General features: G+C 39.4%; 1 protein-coding gene across 1 annotated transcript; it reads right to left on the bottom strand.

Moving 5' to 3' along the window:
• Window positions 1–10,141: 10,141 nt before the first annotated feature.
• LOC137004754 (paraneoplastic antigen Ma1 homolog) lies at window positions 10,142–11,530 on the bottom strand. Its single transcript, XM_067365367.1, has one exon. It carries the CDS (start codon window positions 11,528–11,530, stop codon window positions 10,142–10,144), a length of 1,389 nt encoding a protein of 462 aa, XP_067221468.1.
• Between the last annotated feature and the right edge of the window lie 5,697 nt (window positions 11,531–17,227).

Here is a 17,227-nt window from a genome sequence, read left to right as displayed (position 1 = left end):
TCATGCACTATATTGTAAGTCTTCTGAATCAGAATTATTTATTTGAGGAGCAGAACTAAATTTATGGTGGTATTATTATCTGAAAAGCTTTCCTTATGCTGTAGTATACTGTATATATACTTTAATTTTATACTTTTAATACTTATATTTTTGTCCTTTATAGAGCTTGACTGTGCCTAGTAATCATACACGTTTGGAACAACATGAGAACATCAGTTTTTATCTTGGCATGTAACTGTTTGAATCTTTGGGATATTGTGAAAGCCAGTTTTATGTAAGCATATGAGTAAGACTTTGTGCTGGTGTTAGTCTTAACAGAGAAGATGCATTCATAAAAGTAAGAAACTCAGCTTCATAAAAGAGATGATGAAACTGATAAATGCACCGTTGGACGCGCTCCTGTTCTTTGTTTAAAACTTTATAAATTATATCTGTGTATGAATAACTCTGGCTTGGATTCTAGTCTGGTGTTTGAGCATTAAAGGCTCATTGGTGACCAAGAAACAATCACCACCTTAATATTACAATGAGTTATCATGGAAATATCCATTGCACAACACTCGAGAGGGAATCCTGGTTGAAACAAGAGCTAGACGGTCAGTCTGCTGTAACAGTACAGTTTTATTCCCATTTTATGCATTTCATAGCTTGATGGTCTTCAGGAATGCGTTAATAAGCAGAGGTTTGATCTTGAATTCATTTTCTGGTAACACTGTTGGGGGAAAAAAACACATCTCTTATACTGAAGAGTGCAAACCTGAAGGCCTTTCAGCTGTGAACCAGATGCATTATGACAAGAAGGTTAAGAAAAAGGTGGCTATGTTCGGGAAAGCATGACTGCAAAAGTACTTTTACATTTCAGCATTATGTAAAACAGTAGTCTATACAATATTCAATGCAATTTCATCAGAATTAACTGTAATTAAATTACAGAAAAATTAAGAGTAATCCCTTACTTTACTTTTTCAAGGCAAACTTACAGTAATTAATTACTTAGTAATGCATTACACCCAACAACATGCAATTTTTCTACTTTTGGTCCTGGCTTCTGACGTCAGACTTGGATGTGGGCCAGGTTGGATGTCCACCACAGGCTGCGGTGAGACGCTCATGACAGCCCAGGCTGAAGCTATGTAGTAGATACCAGATACAGAAATAATAAGTTCACCTCTTGAGTCGTCGGGTTCGAGACTTTTGCCACATAATTGTTGCTATTATAGGTATCTTTGCTTTATCAAAGTGATTTTTCCCAATCATACCAATAAAGTTTAAAGCATTAACCAACTCTTTATTACCACATTCAATGTTATGAAAAAGAACCATCATGACAGAAAGTCACAAATTTATAAACTGTAAGAAATAATTTAAAAAAAGCTACAACTTAAATGCATCACGTACCAGTAAGAGTTAAAAAACTGAATATGTGCTTATTTGTAGGGAAGTTTGGGAATTACCATCTAATTTCTGTATCCAATACGGCTGTCACGTCACGTGACAAAGACGAACAACTCGGACCCAAACCTAAAGATTCGAGAGGTGAATTAATCATTTCTGTATCCTGTACAGAACCTATAGAATATTGCGCATACTGTACATGGTCGACCCAAACGAATCACTCTCTGAGACACTCCCCGAGTCATATTAAAGATTCAAATCATTCATGATTGAACCATCACTAATGACAATGTCAAGTTCATCAAGATTCAAATTGTGAAAGAATGGTTAGGAGGTAGCATGAAGAATCATTTTTATATGAATTGCCACCTTGAGTCCAGACCTTAATTTCATTTAGGGTGCGTTCACACTTGTTGATTAAATTGAACCCTAGTGCGATTGCTCTGTTAGTGTGGTTCATTTGAACATATGTGAACGCTGCCATCCGAACCCTGGTGCGCACCAAACAAGTGGACCGAGACCGCTGAAAAGATGGGTCTCGGTCCGCTTCCAAACGAACTCTGGTGCGGTTCGAATGATATATGAATGCAACACGGACCAAAGACATGTAACCGAACCAAAAACAGGAAGACGAGACTCAGAAAAAGGACAGAATCCATGTCGGTTTTTCTTGTCATAGGGTGCGTTCACACTTGTAGTTCGGTTCGTTTGGTTCTTGGTCCGGTCCAAAGAAGAAAAAAAAAAAACATTTAGTCCTGGTCTGGTTAGCGTTCAGATTGGCAATTTTATCACAGAACCAAAAGATACTAAACCTTAAGGAATAGGGATACATTCACAACGTGACTGGTCAGATTTTATGACCTATTGCCTATTTTGAGACGCAAGTTTGCCCATGATAGGCATCAGACGCGCGTCTCCACGCAGCAGATCGTTTGTGTGTGTGACGGATGGATGGTTTTGACTACTTTACACATTTTATAAGCTCTTCACGAGTTCCCGGCTGGCCAAAATACCATCACATGCAGGCTACACACACACAACAAGTGCATTTACCTCATGCACACAGCATTGTTTTGGATGTTCGGTAAGTTCCGTCTCAAAATAGGCAATAGGGACTTTAAGCAGCAGCTGCTGATACAACGGCAACGGCATTCTGGCGTTCCATTGCGCATGCGCAAATTTAACTGCTAATTCTTGACGTTCTACTGTAACCGTCTACTACGGCAGGGTAGCCGATTTGCCGTAGTCGATAATACGTGACAGACTAGATAAGTAAATGTTATGTTCTATGGTTATGTGGTATTTTAGTTGTATCTGTATGTCATTTAATGCCAATAGCAACCATTCTCTTGCTTTTATTTACATGTAATGTATTGTTTACTATGTCAAATGATTAAATGATCCACGCCATCCTCTTTGTTGTTGCTTAGTGACTTTTGCGTTCTTTAGCTACGGCAGTTGACAGTTTACTTCCGGTCGTCGTTGCCGTTCCATCAACAGCTGTTGCTTAAAGTCCCTAATATGTCATAAAATCCGACCAATCACATCGTGAATGTATCCTTATGCCTTTAGGTTCAGTGTCTTTTGGTTCGGTGATAAAAGTGCCAATATGAACGCTAATCGGACCAGGACTAAATGTTTTTTTTTTCTTCTTTGGTCCAGACCAAATGAACCAAACGAACTTAACTACAAGTGTAAACGCACCCTTAAAGGGTTAGTTCACCCAAAAATGAAAATTCTGTCAGTAATTACTCACCCTCATGTTGATACAACCATGTAAGTCTTTCTTTCATCTTTGGATCACAAATTAATATTTTTGTGATTAAATATGAGCGGTGGAATACTCCTCCATTGGCTTTAAGGGGGCCCAAACTTGTCCGTCCAGAAAGTCAGTGAAGAAAATGTTTAAATAGTCCATGCCACTACAGTGGCTCAACCGTACGTTTCTCAAGCGACGATAATACTTTTCGTGCGAAAAAAAACAAACAAAAGAACGACTTTATTCAACTATTCATTTTCTCTCTTGTAAGCCTCTGAAGTTAGTTCACGAGAGCTCCATGACGCATGCGCGAAAACTAAACTGACGACGGCCTTCTTCTACTATTACTTGTTACTGGCTGCTCACTCCTTAGGAGTATTACCGCCACCTAGTGTTCAAGATGAAGTGCTGGCATAGCCGGAAGCACTAAACTTTGTTTACAAGCAGGTGAGCGCGCGCGCTGTATGTAAAAACCATTATTTGTAAATATGTCCAATCTTTTGACCATATCCGATTTTTTTGGACGACGTGCTTACATTTCTTTTAAAAGTGACCTGTATCGGATGTCTCCTTTTTACACTGCACTTGGCGAAACGTACCAAAAATAACCTATATGACATCACAAATCAGTTTCAATGGTACATTGAGCTTAATTTATTGACATGAATTCATATAGAAACCCTTTTAATGCAATAGTTACATCCCTACATAAAAATAATACAAATTTTTCATGACAGTATACGTACGTAGCTCTGCTGGAAGCATGCGAGTTGAATAATACTCGGGTATGGGTAGATATTCACAGCTTCATGGGTTCGAATCCGCCGTCCTATACTAGTTTTTTTTTTTTTTTTTTTTCATTAAAACCAATGCGTTCATCAGTGATTGTATATCAAGGGCAGTTGCTAGTTTATGTGCTTTTTATTTTGTGGTTTTAATGGAACGAATAGTTAGAGTCTCCACAACGGGACTGAAGCGCGCTTCTGTGCACGAGCTGTCTCAACTGACAACAGCGGCAACGAGCATTTCAACGTCAGATCGCCTTTATTTAACACAAACAAATGAAATTAATAATCTACCAGTCAACTAGAGATGTTACGTTTGTTATAGGTATGTGCCACATGGGAGGAAAAAATCGGAATTGGGTCACTTGAACCGTGCAGTGTAAATGGGGCCATACATGGTTGTATCAACATGAGGGTGAGTAATTACTGACAGAATTTTCATTTTTGGGTGAACTAACCCTTTAAAGTGTTTGGGATGTGCTGGAGGAGACTTTATAGAGTGCTCACCTCTTGCATTGTCAATACAAGATCTTCACCAAAAATTGATGCACCTCTTGAAATACATATTGTGATTGTAGCGCTTTTAACCCTGTCCTATTTTCAGAAAGGTAAGAGAGCGCCCGGAGTTCGTATTAATAAACTTAGTATTTTCAACTGAATGGGTTAAGTGTGATTACTTACTCACTTTAACTTGTTTTTGTGTAACTGTGTTTGTTATGTCTTTCCTTGGGTTCCCCTAAACTGCATTCACATAAATGGTGAAATGGGATTTTAATGTATCTTGCTGCTAGAATAATGTATTTGCAATAACTAAAGTCTAAATATATATATATAACCCCTTTCTTCATCAAATTAATACACAGAAAACAATTGAAGTATAATGAAATTAACAATTTACTTAAATGTAAAATAATCAAACTTCAGGGTTCTTCTTTTAAAATGTAAAATGAAATAACAATTAGGTAACTAGACAATCGGAATTTCACAAATACACTGATAAATCCAAAAAAATATCAATTACTACATTTTCACATATTCACTTTGTTGTAAATAGTCCTCATATCATTTGGTTCAGATATAAACCTTAAAATTAGATCACCCAAACCCAAAATCTTCAAAGGACTCTACCCAAACAATAAGCTGGCAATATGTGCCAACTCTAAAATTAACTCAATACGTCTGTTTTTTTTTTTTTTTCCTTTGTTGCAGGCCTGTTTGATGCTGGGGTACGCTGTGGTCAAAAAAAATAAAAGACCGCTTCACTCGTCACGGAGCAAACATAGGCGGGAAATACCTTTTAAATCCAATGAAAAGTGCGTGTTTCACCACTCAGCGCTAGATGTCCATCAAACTCGCGATCGCTGCGATTTCCTCAGGGCCAAGGGAATTCCAAGCACTCCCGTAACACTAAGAAGTCTATCTGGAATCATCCTCCTATGAAGCTGTCACAAATCCTCGCGCTGAGGACTTGCCAACCGAACATACAGTCCATCTGAGCAAGATAGACACTGTTCCGTCTCCGTAGTACAAGTTTCTGTTCTCGTTTTGACAACACACTTACTACTGAAACTATTGTAACACTCTACAGCATTATTTATGCTATATACTTTTGTGAAACAATATGATACCAGATCATCGCACCCATATTTTCTCATGCTCTCCTCCTCCCTCCTAGTTAACCCTTGCACTCTCCTCTTCCCGCCCTCCTTTCCTTAATCTAGAACACTGATTGGCCACCCAAAATGGACAAGAACACGATTGGCTTAACAATGAAAATGTCAAAACACACAAAAAATAAATAAATAAATAAATACCCCATCGATGTAACAAATATACATTCACAACCATTTACATTATAATTTGCACAAAACATTTCTATTATTCTATTATTACACTGGGTTACACCCTCCCCTTTCTAATTGTCTGAATGTCCTCATTAGACATTGAATTCAAAACTTTAGGGTGTATACCTCATTATTCTCTTTGTTATTTTAACTCTGACCTAATTTAATAATGACCCCTCTATGGACTATTTCAATTAGGTGGTCACTACATTTTCCTGGTTCGTCATAAGTCAATCCTATAACTGACTTCACAGGTCTTTTACTACGGGATCTCTGACTAATAGGCGTAACCGCTTTGAGTTTTGGACTCTGTCTTTCAGAGCAATTCGCAGTGACTGGTTCAATTTCTGTTTCTGACTCAGATTCAGCAACTATGTCACTGTCAGTGCACTCATCCTCAGTCTGATCACTTGCCTCCTAATCCCTATTACAAGCCTCTTGCTCATATCCAGTGTCATCAGAAGATCTGTCCCTGGTCATCCTGTTTTCTAACAACTTGTGCATGTAGGTCTGGTAAAGCACATTAAATCTTTCCCCCTCCGACTCTGCGGAATCTGTCAACTCAGATAAGTGTTCTTGGGGTTCTGTTAACCTATTCTTGTGTGTTTTGTCTGAGTTTGAATTTTTTCTTGTCTTTTCAGGTGATGCATAACTGGGACTCTCCAGCATTCTCACAGACTGTCCAATGGGTAAGAGGTGATCCCGATGGATGGTTTTGACTCCTCCTCTACCATGTTCAGGTTTCACCTTATATACTAGTAAGTTGGGCATTTTGTCAACCACAACATATGGCACTGAACTCCATCGACTCTGAAGTTTGTGTTTTCCTCTTAGTCCCAGATTCTTCAGCAGCACTCGGTCACCAGTATCCAAGACTTGGAATCTCACTCTGCTGTCATATGCCTGCTTATTTCGTTAGTGCACTTTGGTTGAAGCTTCTGAAGCTAGTTGATAAGCTTCTTTTAGATCTCTTTTCAACTTGGAAACATACTGAGAATGTTGTTTTTTCTCTGTTCTATCAGTAGGTGTCTGAAAGCAAAGATCGACAGGGAGTCTCGCTTCCCTACCAAACATCAAGTAGTAGGGTGAGTACCCTGTAGCATCACATTTTGTGCCGTTGTATGCATGGACCAGATACCTCACATTACTGACGTTTTTTCTCACATCCTAAGGTTCCCAACATCGAGAGCAAGGTGCGATTAAACCTCTCGGGCTGAGCGTCACCTTGAGGATGATATGGAGTGGTACGTGATTTGCGGATCCCCAAGAGTAGCAAGAGCTCTTTGATTAAATGACTCTCAAAGTCTCGCCCTTGGTCGGAATGGATTCTCCCAGGCAAGCCATAGTGCACAAAATACCTGTCTACTAAGATAGATAAGATAAGGCCAGTAGAATCTACTTCTGATGAGATCTGTGGTTCTTTCTACGCCCAGATGACCCATGTCATCATGTAGCAACTTACACACTTCCTCCCTGAACTCCATGGGCAGAACAAGCTGGGAAATTTCTTCTCCAGAGGGGGATTTACTGTTTCGGTAAAGCAAATTTTCTTTCATTACAAGCCTAATCTTCTCACGTTTCATGAGCCACAACTCAGAATTCATCTTCACAACAGTAGGCCATGTCCCTTGCCTCAACGCTTCTATAACCTTCCTCAGAACGTCATCATTCTGTTGGGCTTTTACTAAATCAGCCATGGATTTCTGCTCCAAGAAATCACAGTCCAGCTGACAAGGGAAAGCATACGCGTCAGGGATGCACTCAGGTGAGGCACCTAGTTGTTCCACATACCTAGGTGATTTCTTAATCTTTAGGTCAACATGAACTCTCTGGCATATGGACCTTATTTCGGTCTCAGAGATGCTTTGCCAACCCTCTGTGTTTCCTTCTTCTGCCAGGTTTAGAGACAGCAAATCTGCATCAATATTTCCCTGCCCGGTCGGTACAGCACATCAAAGTTGTAGGTGGATAAAGCAGCCAGCCAACGATGTCCAGTGGCGCTGAGCTTAGCCGTGGTAAGAACGTACGTTAGAGTGTTATTATCTGTACGTACGGTAAACTTGGCTCCATATAGGTAATCGTGGAATTTATCCAGAACCGCCCATTTCAAGGCAAGAAATTCCAACTGGTGGATAGGATATTTCTGCTCTGAATTGCTCAGTTTTCTACTGGCAAATGCCATGGGCTGCAGACCTGAAGAATGCTCCTGATATAATACAGCACCTAGCCCTTTAAGACTGGCATCTACATGCAAGATGTAGGGTATTTGGGGGTCTGCAAAAGCTAGGACTGGGGCATTAGTGAGACATTGAATAATCTGCTTAAAAGCATCCTTGCACGACTGGTTCCATCGGTCTCCAAAAGGCTCAGACTCTTTCAAGTAGGTTTTAGATTTATTTTTGTCCAACCTTCTCTCTCGCTGGGTAGGTGCATAACCCTTGGTGAGCTCAGTAAGAGGTCGGACAATGGCAGCATAAATGGCTATGAACCTACGGTCATAAACGCAGAAGCCAAGAAAGGATCTTATGACTTAAGGTCCGTAGGCTGTGGCCATGTGCTGACCGCCTTTACTTTGTCAGGGTCTGTTGCAATGCCGTTAGCTGATACTATGTGCCCCACATACTTCACCTTGGTCTGGCAGAATTGGCACTTGTCCAATGATGCTTTCAGCCCCACTTCTTCAAGTCTGTCCAGTACCTTCAGAAGTCTTTCCTCATGTTCTTCTAACGACTTCCCAAAGACGATCAGGTCATCTAGGTAAACAAGAACCTGAAGCAAGTTCATATCACCAACAGCTTTTTCCATCAAGCGTTGGAAAGTCGCAGGTGCCCCAGTAATGCCCTGTGGCATACACTCGAATTGATAGAATCCTAAGGGGCATATAAAGGCAGTTTTTTCCTTATCCTCTTCAGACATAGCTATCTGGTAATAGCCACTTCTGAGATCAAGGACGGAAAACCATCTACTCCCTGACAAACAGTCTAATGCATCATCAATGCGAGGTGTGGTATACTGGTCAGGCACTGTTCGAGAATTAAGAGTGCGATAGTCTATGCACATTCTTACACTTCCATTCTTCTTTCGGGCAACTACAATAGGGGAGGCATAGGGGCTTTGTGATTCCTTGATGATACCAGCTTTCATAAGCTCCTGAATGTGTTTTCGAACATCATCAATGTCAGCAGGAGCCAAACGCCTGGAGCGCTCACGAAAGGGCCTAGGATCAGATAGCCGAATAGTGTGTTCAACTCCTTTTGCCAAACCAACATCCCACTCATGCAGTGAGAACACAGACTCTCTTTCTTTCAATGCCTGCCTAAGCTTCTCCTTCCATGACTCAGGAATTGGAGAGTCTACAAAGTTAATGAGGTTTGTATCCAACTCTCCTGTCTTTGGAGCTGGGGTTACTGGATTTGTTGGATGCAGGTGACCTACCACTGTCCATACCGGAATCACTGTGTCCTTAAGCGACTCATTATGCATCAATACTGGGAAATAGTTGACATCCATTTCAGAATGTGGCACTACCATGGGGTGCAGTAACACTCCAATGGGAAGTGTGGAATCTGGAGGAGCCTCTACTAATAGAACCTCTTTCCCCAATGGTTCGATTAGCTCTACCTTACAGATTGCCACACAATCCCCTCCTGGGGATAAGGACAAGGGTCCTGGACCAATCCACCTTACACTGCCCACACCATCTTCACTAGGGACCTTAGCTGTGTCACATGACAATTCTTTAGAAACTGGACCTAGATTTATGCCCAAAGTTTGCGCAATGTCCACTCCAGCACTTTCTCTACACAGCCGAGCTAAACGTTTGAAGAGGTTAGCATTGGTGCCCAAAATAACTGGTGTTTGATCTGGACTACAGGGTCCCGGACAGATTAAGGCTAAGACTGAAAGGGCTTCCTGAGCTCCTGTAATTTTGGCTGGGAACTCAACATCTACCATCACATACCCCAAATAAGGATAGCTGGACTCACTTAAGCCCCAAGTGGCCAAACCTGTAAGGGGATGAATGGAAATGTCAGACAGATGCTGCTTATACCAGGCCTCGAAGATAATGGTTACTTGAGAGCCACTGTCTAATAAGGCGTCACATTCATGTCCGTTCACTTTCAGCTGGACAACAGACGTTGGACCAACCAACCCTTCGGGAATGGGGTTTTCTTTTTGTATGTCTACTGCACTCATCTTTACTGAACAGTCCGTTGTGTTGGGTTTTTTCTCAGATGAAAACAAGTCTCTACTTTTAGCTTTTTTCAGGGACTGAATTAACCTGCGAATGAATTTGGATTGGTTTTCTGGTTTCTACATTTTGCTGCAAAGTGTCCGCTTTCCCCACAGTGATAACATTAATATTCATCTGCTTCACTGGATGTAGTCGGCTTATATGTACCAGGAAAATTTCTAGAAGTTTCCACAGGTAAGGATGAAACTGGGGCAATAGGCTTTTTGCTTTGAACTTTTTGCTGCAATCTTTTGACTTGTTTTTTCAGTGCAGTCACTTCAGGGTCAGGACCATTTTCAAATGTGGTTTTCATAACTGGACCTGCAGACACCTCTTCTTTCACAGCTCCATGAGGGGTAGCATTCATGGAAGCAAACATGGCTTTCAGTTCCTTCAACTCAGTTTTTAGGTTCTGAATTTCTGTATACTTACTGTCCACCTCTGCTTTAGCCTGTATCTTATGCACAGTGGAGCTGTGTTTAGCCCTAGTGGCCTCATATTCTTCCTCACTGCGAATCTCACTTAACAGCTCTAAAAAGGATGGAGGGTTTTCCTTCCTTTCCCTCAGCTTAAGATTAACAAGCATTAGATCAGAAGAAACTGCCCCTCGAAGTAACTGTTCCACTCGGGCGCGGTTTGCAGGGTCAATTGACAGACCACCTCGCTGTATGACTTTGGTCAATGATTGTTCCAGTCTTTTAAGAAAATCGGACAGTTTTTCACTGGGTTTTTGCTGCATTAACCGAAAAGCAATATACAGCTCTTCCCCTGATTCAGCAGAACCAAATGCACTTTCAATGACTTCCAAGCATTGCTCGGGCTTGAGATCCACAGTGGTTAAACGAGCAGCTTTTACTACTGCCAAGGCAGGACCTCGTAGACTCTCCATAATCCGACGTCTTTTCTCTTTGTCTGAGCAATCGCTTTCTTCTACCATAAGACGAGCTTGCTCAAGCCAATGTTCTAAAGGCTCTTCTCCTGCAGGGGTTGGTACAGTACCAGACAAAACACGGAGGCGACGGTAACTGCTGCTATCACTCACTGGTTTTTCTATTTTAGATAGCAGATCCCCCACAGCACGTATAATAGACTCAGCAGAGCCATCATTACTACCCAACAACTCCTGAACATTACTATCATTACCAATGGTAGACGAATTGTTCTGCTTTGCACTAGCAGGAGCACCTGGTGAAACTGGACTTCGTGTCGCCATGACAATTGGCCAGGCTACCGTTCCACCTGTGGGAAGTATGTCAGGAGGGACTTTAGAAGGGTCTACAACTTCTTTACATTCACATAAAACAGTCAAACTATCCAGTCTGCAGTTGTACATTCTTCCTCTCACACGCACCCGCCCCAAACATTTAACAGATTGAAGGGTTTCTTCAATTTGAGTAATATCAATTTCTTTAGGGACAATTACCATTAGCGCATGTGCTTCATTGAGCATTTCTCCCCGACACCATCCTCTAAGCTCATCCACCAGCCCAGGATACACAGAATGAGCAGTCATGGTCATACGGTACTCAGCATATGCTCACTGAGACTTGTTCTGGTTCTTCTTTTACAGCACTCAACTGTTTCGGGACACCCAAAGATCCCAGCGGTGCCTCCAATTTATGTAGCGCTTTTAACCCTGTCCTATTTTCAGAAAGGTAAGAGAGCGCCCTGAGTTCGTATTAATAAACTTAGTATTTTCAACTGAATGGGTTAAGTGTGATTACTCACTTTAACTTGTTTTTGTGTAACTGTGTTTGTTATGTCTTTCCTTGGGTTCCCCTAAACTGCATTCACATAAATGGTGAAATGGGATTTTAATGTATCTCGCTGCTAGAATAATGTATTTGCAATAACTAAAGTCTAAATATATATATATATATATATATATATATAACCCCTTTCTTTATCAAATTAATACACAGAAAACAATTGAAGCATAATGAAATTAACAATTTACTTAAATGTAAAATAATCAAACTTCAGGGATCTTCTTTTAAAATGTAAAATGAAATAATTAGGTAACTAGACAATCGGAATTTCACAAATTCACTGATAAATCCAAAAAAAATATCAATTACTACATTTTCACATATTCCCTTTGTTGTAAATAGTCCTCATGGTTCTGATATAAACCTTAAAATTAGATCACCCAAACCCAAAATCTTCAAAGGACTCTACCCAAACAATAAGCTGGCAATATGAGCCAACTCTAAAATTAACTCAATACGTCTGTTTTTTTTTTTTGTTGTTGTTGTTTTTTCCTTTGTTACAGGCCTGTTTGATGCTAGGGTACGTTGTGGTCAAAAAAAATAAAAGACCGCTTCACTCGTCACGAAGCAAACATAGGCGGGAAATACCTTTTAAATCCAATGAAAAGTGCGTGTTTCACCACTCAGCGCTAGATGTCCATCAAACTCGCGATCGCTGCGATTTCCTCAGGGCCAAGGGAATTCCAAGCACTCCCGTAACACTAAGAAGTCTATCTGGAATCATCCTCCTATGAAGCTGTCACAAATCCTCGCGCTGAGGACTCGCCAACCGAACATACAGTCCATCTGAGCAAGATAGACACTGTTCCGTCCGTAGTACAAGTTTCTGTTCTCGTTTTGACAACACACTTACTACTGAAACTATTGTAACACTCTTCAGCATTTATGCTATATACTTTTGTGAAACAATATGATACCAGATCATCGCACCCATATTTTCTCGTGCTCTCCTCCTCCCTCCTAGTTAACCCTTGCACTCTCCTCTTCCCGCCCTCCTTTCCTTAATCTAGAACACTGATTGGCCACCCAAAATGGACAAGAACACGATTGACTTAACAATGAAAATGTCAAAACACACACACACACAAAAAATAATAATAATAATAAATACCCCATCGATGTAACAAATATACATTCACAACCATTTACATTATAATTTGCACATAAAAGAAAATATGAAATAAAACATTTCTAAATTATTACACTGGGTTACATGATGATAATTCCATCAAGAGGTGCATCAATTTTTGGTTTACAATGCAAGAGTCGAGCACTCTGTAAAGTCTACTCCCACACATCCCAAATATTTTTTTCTTAAAGTCCCGCTGTAGTCAATCATTTTATCCCTTAAAACTCATCTTTGATTACCAAAATGACATATTTAATTTTTTTTTTCCGATGGAAAAAACATGCCTTATTTAAATAGCTTGAATGTAACTCTACAGCCTTGCCTTATTTAATATACATGGATCTATGAATATAATTAGCCCCGCCTCCAGTCACTCGCACCAGGTCAGAGATCCACTCGGTCAACTTACTGAGGTAAACGCTGCACAATGGTATCACTCTTTACCATGTCGGACACCTAACAGTAATTAATATGATTAGCCTTCTGCTTGACTATGTTATAAAACTGCTAATAATGGGTTACTGGTGTTTCACAAACCATGTTCACATCCATGAGTCAGACAGCTGCCTTAACAATTAGTATCCTTACAAACCCTTTGAACATCTCATATACATCATACACTCGCTATATTGCTAAATCTACACAATTTTTCATATCAACAGAAAAATATACCGGGATAACCTGGCTTCTCGGGTCTAAGCATATCATTAAAGGAATAGTTCACCCAAAAATGAAAATTTGATGTTTATCTGCTTACCCCCAGGGCATCCAAGATGTAGATGACTTTTTTTCTTCAGTCGAACACAAATGTTGATTTTTAACCGCAACCGCTGCCGTCTGTCAGTCAAATAATAGCAGTAGATGGGAACTTCAACTATAACAGTAGATAAAACTTGCTTAGACAAATCAAAATTAAAATCTGTGGCTCGTGACGACACATTAATGTCCTAAGACACGAAACGATCGGTTTGTGCGAGAAACCAAACAGTATTTATATAATTTTTACCTCTAATACACCACTATGTCCAACTTCGTTCAGCTTCCTGTTAGTGTGGTCAAAAAACGCGTTGTGATGACGGAAGTGATGTCTCGCCCATATACTTCAATGAGCGCGAGACATCACTTCCGTTGTCAGAGCGCGATCAGACCTCACTAGCCGGAAGCTGAACGAAGTTGGACATAGTGGTGTATTAGAGGTAAAAAATGATATAAATACTGTTCGGTTTCTCGCACAAACCGATCGTTTCGTGTCTTAGGACATCAATGTGTCGTCACGAGCCGCAGGGTTTAATTTGAATTTGTCTATGGAAGTTTTTTCGACTCTTATTGTTCAAGTTCCCAATCACTGCTATTATTTGACTGACAGACGGCAGCGGTTGCAGTTAAAAATCATCATTTGCGTTCGACTGAAGAAGTCATCTACATCTTGGATGCACTGGGGGTAAGCAGATTAACATCAAATTTTCATTTTTGGGTGAACTATCCCTTTAACAGTGAAGACTATATTTCAACTCAATTCGGTACATTTGACAGCTGATTTCAAACAGTTCCATGCTAATTTATTAATGTTAATGTAAAATTATAATTATAAATTTATAAATGTATTTATTAGTGTTAATTCTCTGTCTGAAAAATGGCAGTGTTGAGCATTGTAGCCGGGATAACCTGGATTCTCTCAAGACTCCCCTGTTAATGATATGCTAAAGCCCTCCGGCATGTTGATGTGATTGGTTACAAGGTAGTTTGTGATGTCAGAAAAGTGATTTTAAATCATGGGTTTGAGACTTTGGGTTTGAGTCTTTTTTCACTGCAGTTTTAAAGAGAATTCTCAGCAATGATGTTGACTTCTGAATTTGCACATGGTTTGTCTTAAAGCATATTAAAAAGACCACACAGACATATAACATTAAAAACTTGTTTTTCACCCCAGGGGATCTTTAAGCATTTCCCGATTTAAATCAAAACAGCAAAATTTTTTTTTTTTTTTGCTGGGCAGTATAATTAATGCTAGCGTTTTGAGAACGTTGTTAACAACCAGATAATGAACATTCTATTAACATAACTGAAAGAATGTTTGTTCTTAATCTTGCCAAAGTTCTGAGAACATTCCTTGTTGACTGGGCAAAAAACCTTGGCAATCATATAGCATTATTTTAAAAACTCAACACCATGGTGCATCATGATTCAGAAAAATGTTTGTATATAGACTTTGAAAAGTAGTAATATAGACATAACTACTTCTAAAAGTCTATATAGCAAAACAGGCAACATCAAAAATTTCAAAATTTCACAACAAGTTTCCTTGACATTTCATGACATCTATCCACAAACACACAAATACACACGCAAAGCAAAACAACAGTGTCATTGAGCTGTCGCTCTGTGTTTTCCTACAGCGTCCTCCCAGGGAATTAACCTGCATCCTTTCTGGAAAGAAATGAGCAAATGCCAAGCTAAATATGGCTCTACAAACACACAACAGTCAACAAAATTAACCTGCATCAAACTGAACTACACAGAAAAAACTCTCAAGCTCATGTAGAGTCTGGGTTTTCAAACATGCATAACTCACTGGACACAGAAAAGAGAGAAACAGAGGCTGACCAGATGGGTTTACTGTATGTGAAGTCATGGAAGAGGCGCTCCTCCAGCTGCTAAGTGACGGATTAGAGCTCGGAAAACTGGAATCAGCCACAGAACATACTTTGTTGTACAAAAGACCGGCACTTCACTTCAATTCAATGTTTAGATGCCAGATTTCATCATGAAGGCTTCTTGACCACAATTTATGTCAATTGATTTGGGACTTTTGGAAAGAAAAAACACTGTCATGTGGACTTTGTGGTCTTGGACATTAACAAAAGTTGATTTACGGAAAAGTTTGAGTGGTGGTATTTGAAAAATGATTGTAAATGAATGCATCAGTGTCAACTAAGTATAACAAAGTTAATATATTGTAGGTCAGAGGAAAGAACTGGAATAAATTGCCAGGATTTAACTGACTTATATTAAGACATACAACAGTACATTCAGTTCAGTAGCAGAAAGGAAATCTCTGTGTTTGCTCACCAAAGACACTTAAGTTTCTATTTTTAATACAAGTTTTGCAATAGTTAAACTTGAACATGAGTCATTGATCCATAAAGTCAATGTGGTCTGACATAAACACCACTCCCACAATCACAGCATAACAATGGTTTGAATCCATTAGCATATGTTAAATGGATGGTGAAATGCTATTATGAATTATTAATAACAAATGTGTGTTGAAGGCGCCTGCATCCAGTTTCCACAATAACGTATATGCAACATATGAACTTCTTACTTTAATATGAATTTAACTTTTACACCAACTTTAAAGAAACACATAGTTAAGCTTTAAGCCTTGAAGTAGGTTCATTTAAAAGTTAATTTAATTTGAATACATTTTAAGCTATGATTTAGAAATCTCCTTTCAAGTCAAATTATTTGGATGCATATCTCCAGAATAAAGTAAGCTAAGCTCACTAAAAAAAGGGAAAACAAACTTTTGTATTACATAGGTTAAAAACAGCACTATCATAAAGAGTGACAAAAACATTACATTAAATACAACTTAAAAGGCGATTGTTATGTTTTAAGTCTCACAACAATACAATGCTGAACGCCCAATACTAACATCTAAATGAGATCTGCAGACAAAAACAATCTGAAATTGACGGTAATTTACGTCTGCTTGCAGAACAACAGCTCAATCTTAATAGGACGGTTCAAATGTGAGGCACGGATGGACAATCTGGTGAATCAATGCAAGCTTCTCTCCATGTCTCAAGAGAGTATCACTAGCAGTTGAGCGAGATCTCCAGAGACCTCTGTTCTGCTGCCAGGATCTGATGCAGATAAATGTTGGGGGTTAAACAGAGATCGAGAGAAACACGGCCTGCTGCCTCTAGAGAGAACACATGATGGGTTATTATAGCAACTCATCCAGTCCTCAGACACAGACACTCATCTCTAACAACTATGAAGAAATTATATAGATTTTATAATGACACAGATTTTATCTAGATTCATTTGAAAAAAGATAAATGTATTTTTTGTCACAAAATTAATCTGAAATATAATTAATCCTCCTGTTATGTTTAATTTTAGCTGTTTTGTGTGGGGTCAAAATGCCCCCAGACATCACCGACTGGGTAAAAAATGTGTACAGGCATTTTGAAAACTAACACAAGATGTGCATGTTTATGATTTCTTCTAATAAATACAATTAGTATATTTTTTTCATGTCAGATGTCAAAGTTTATTTGGGGTCAATCTGACCTCAAACATA

This window comes from Chanodichthys erythropterus, chromosome 3 (genome assembly GCF_024489055.1).
Source record: "Chanodichthys erythropterus isolate Z2021 chromosome 3, ASM2448905v1, whole genome shotgun sequence".
Taxonomy (NCBI): Eukaryota; Metazoa; Chordata; class Actinopteri; order Cypriniformes; family Xenocyprididae; genus Chanodichthys; species Chanodichthys erythropterus.
This window is presented reverse-complemented; position numbering and strand designations above follow the sequence as displayed.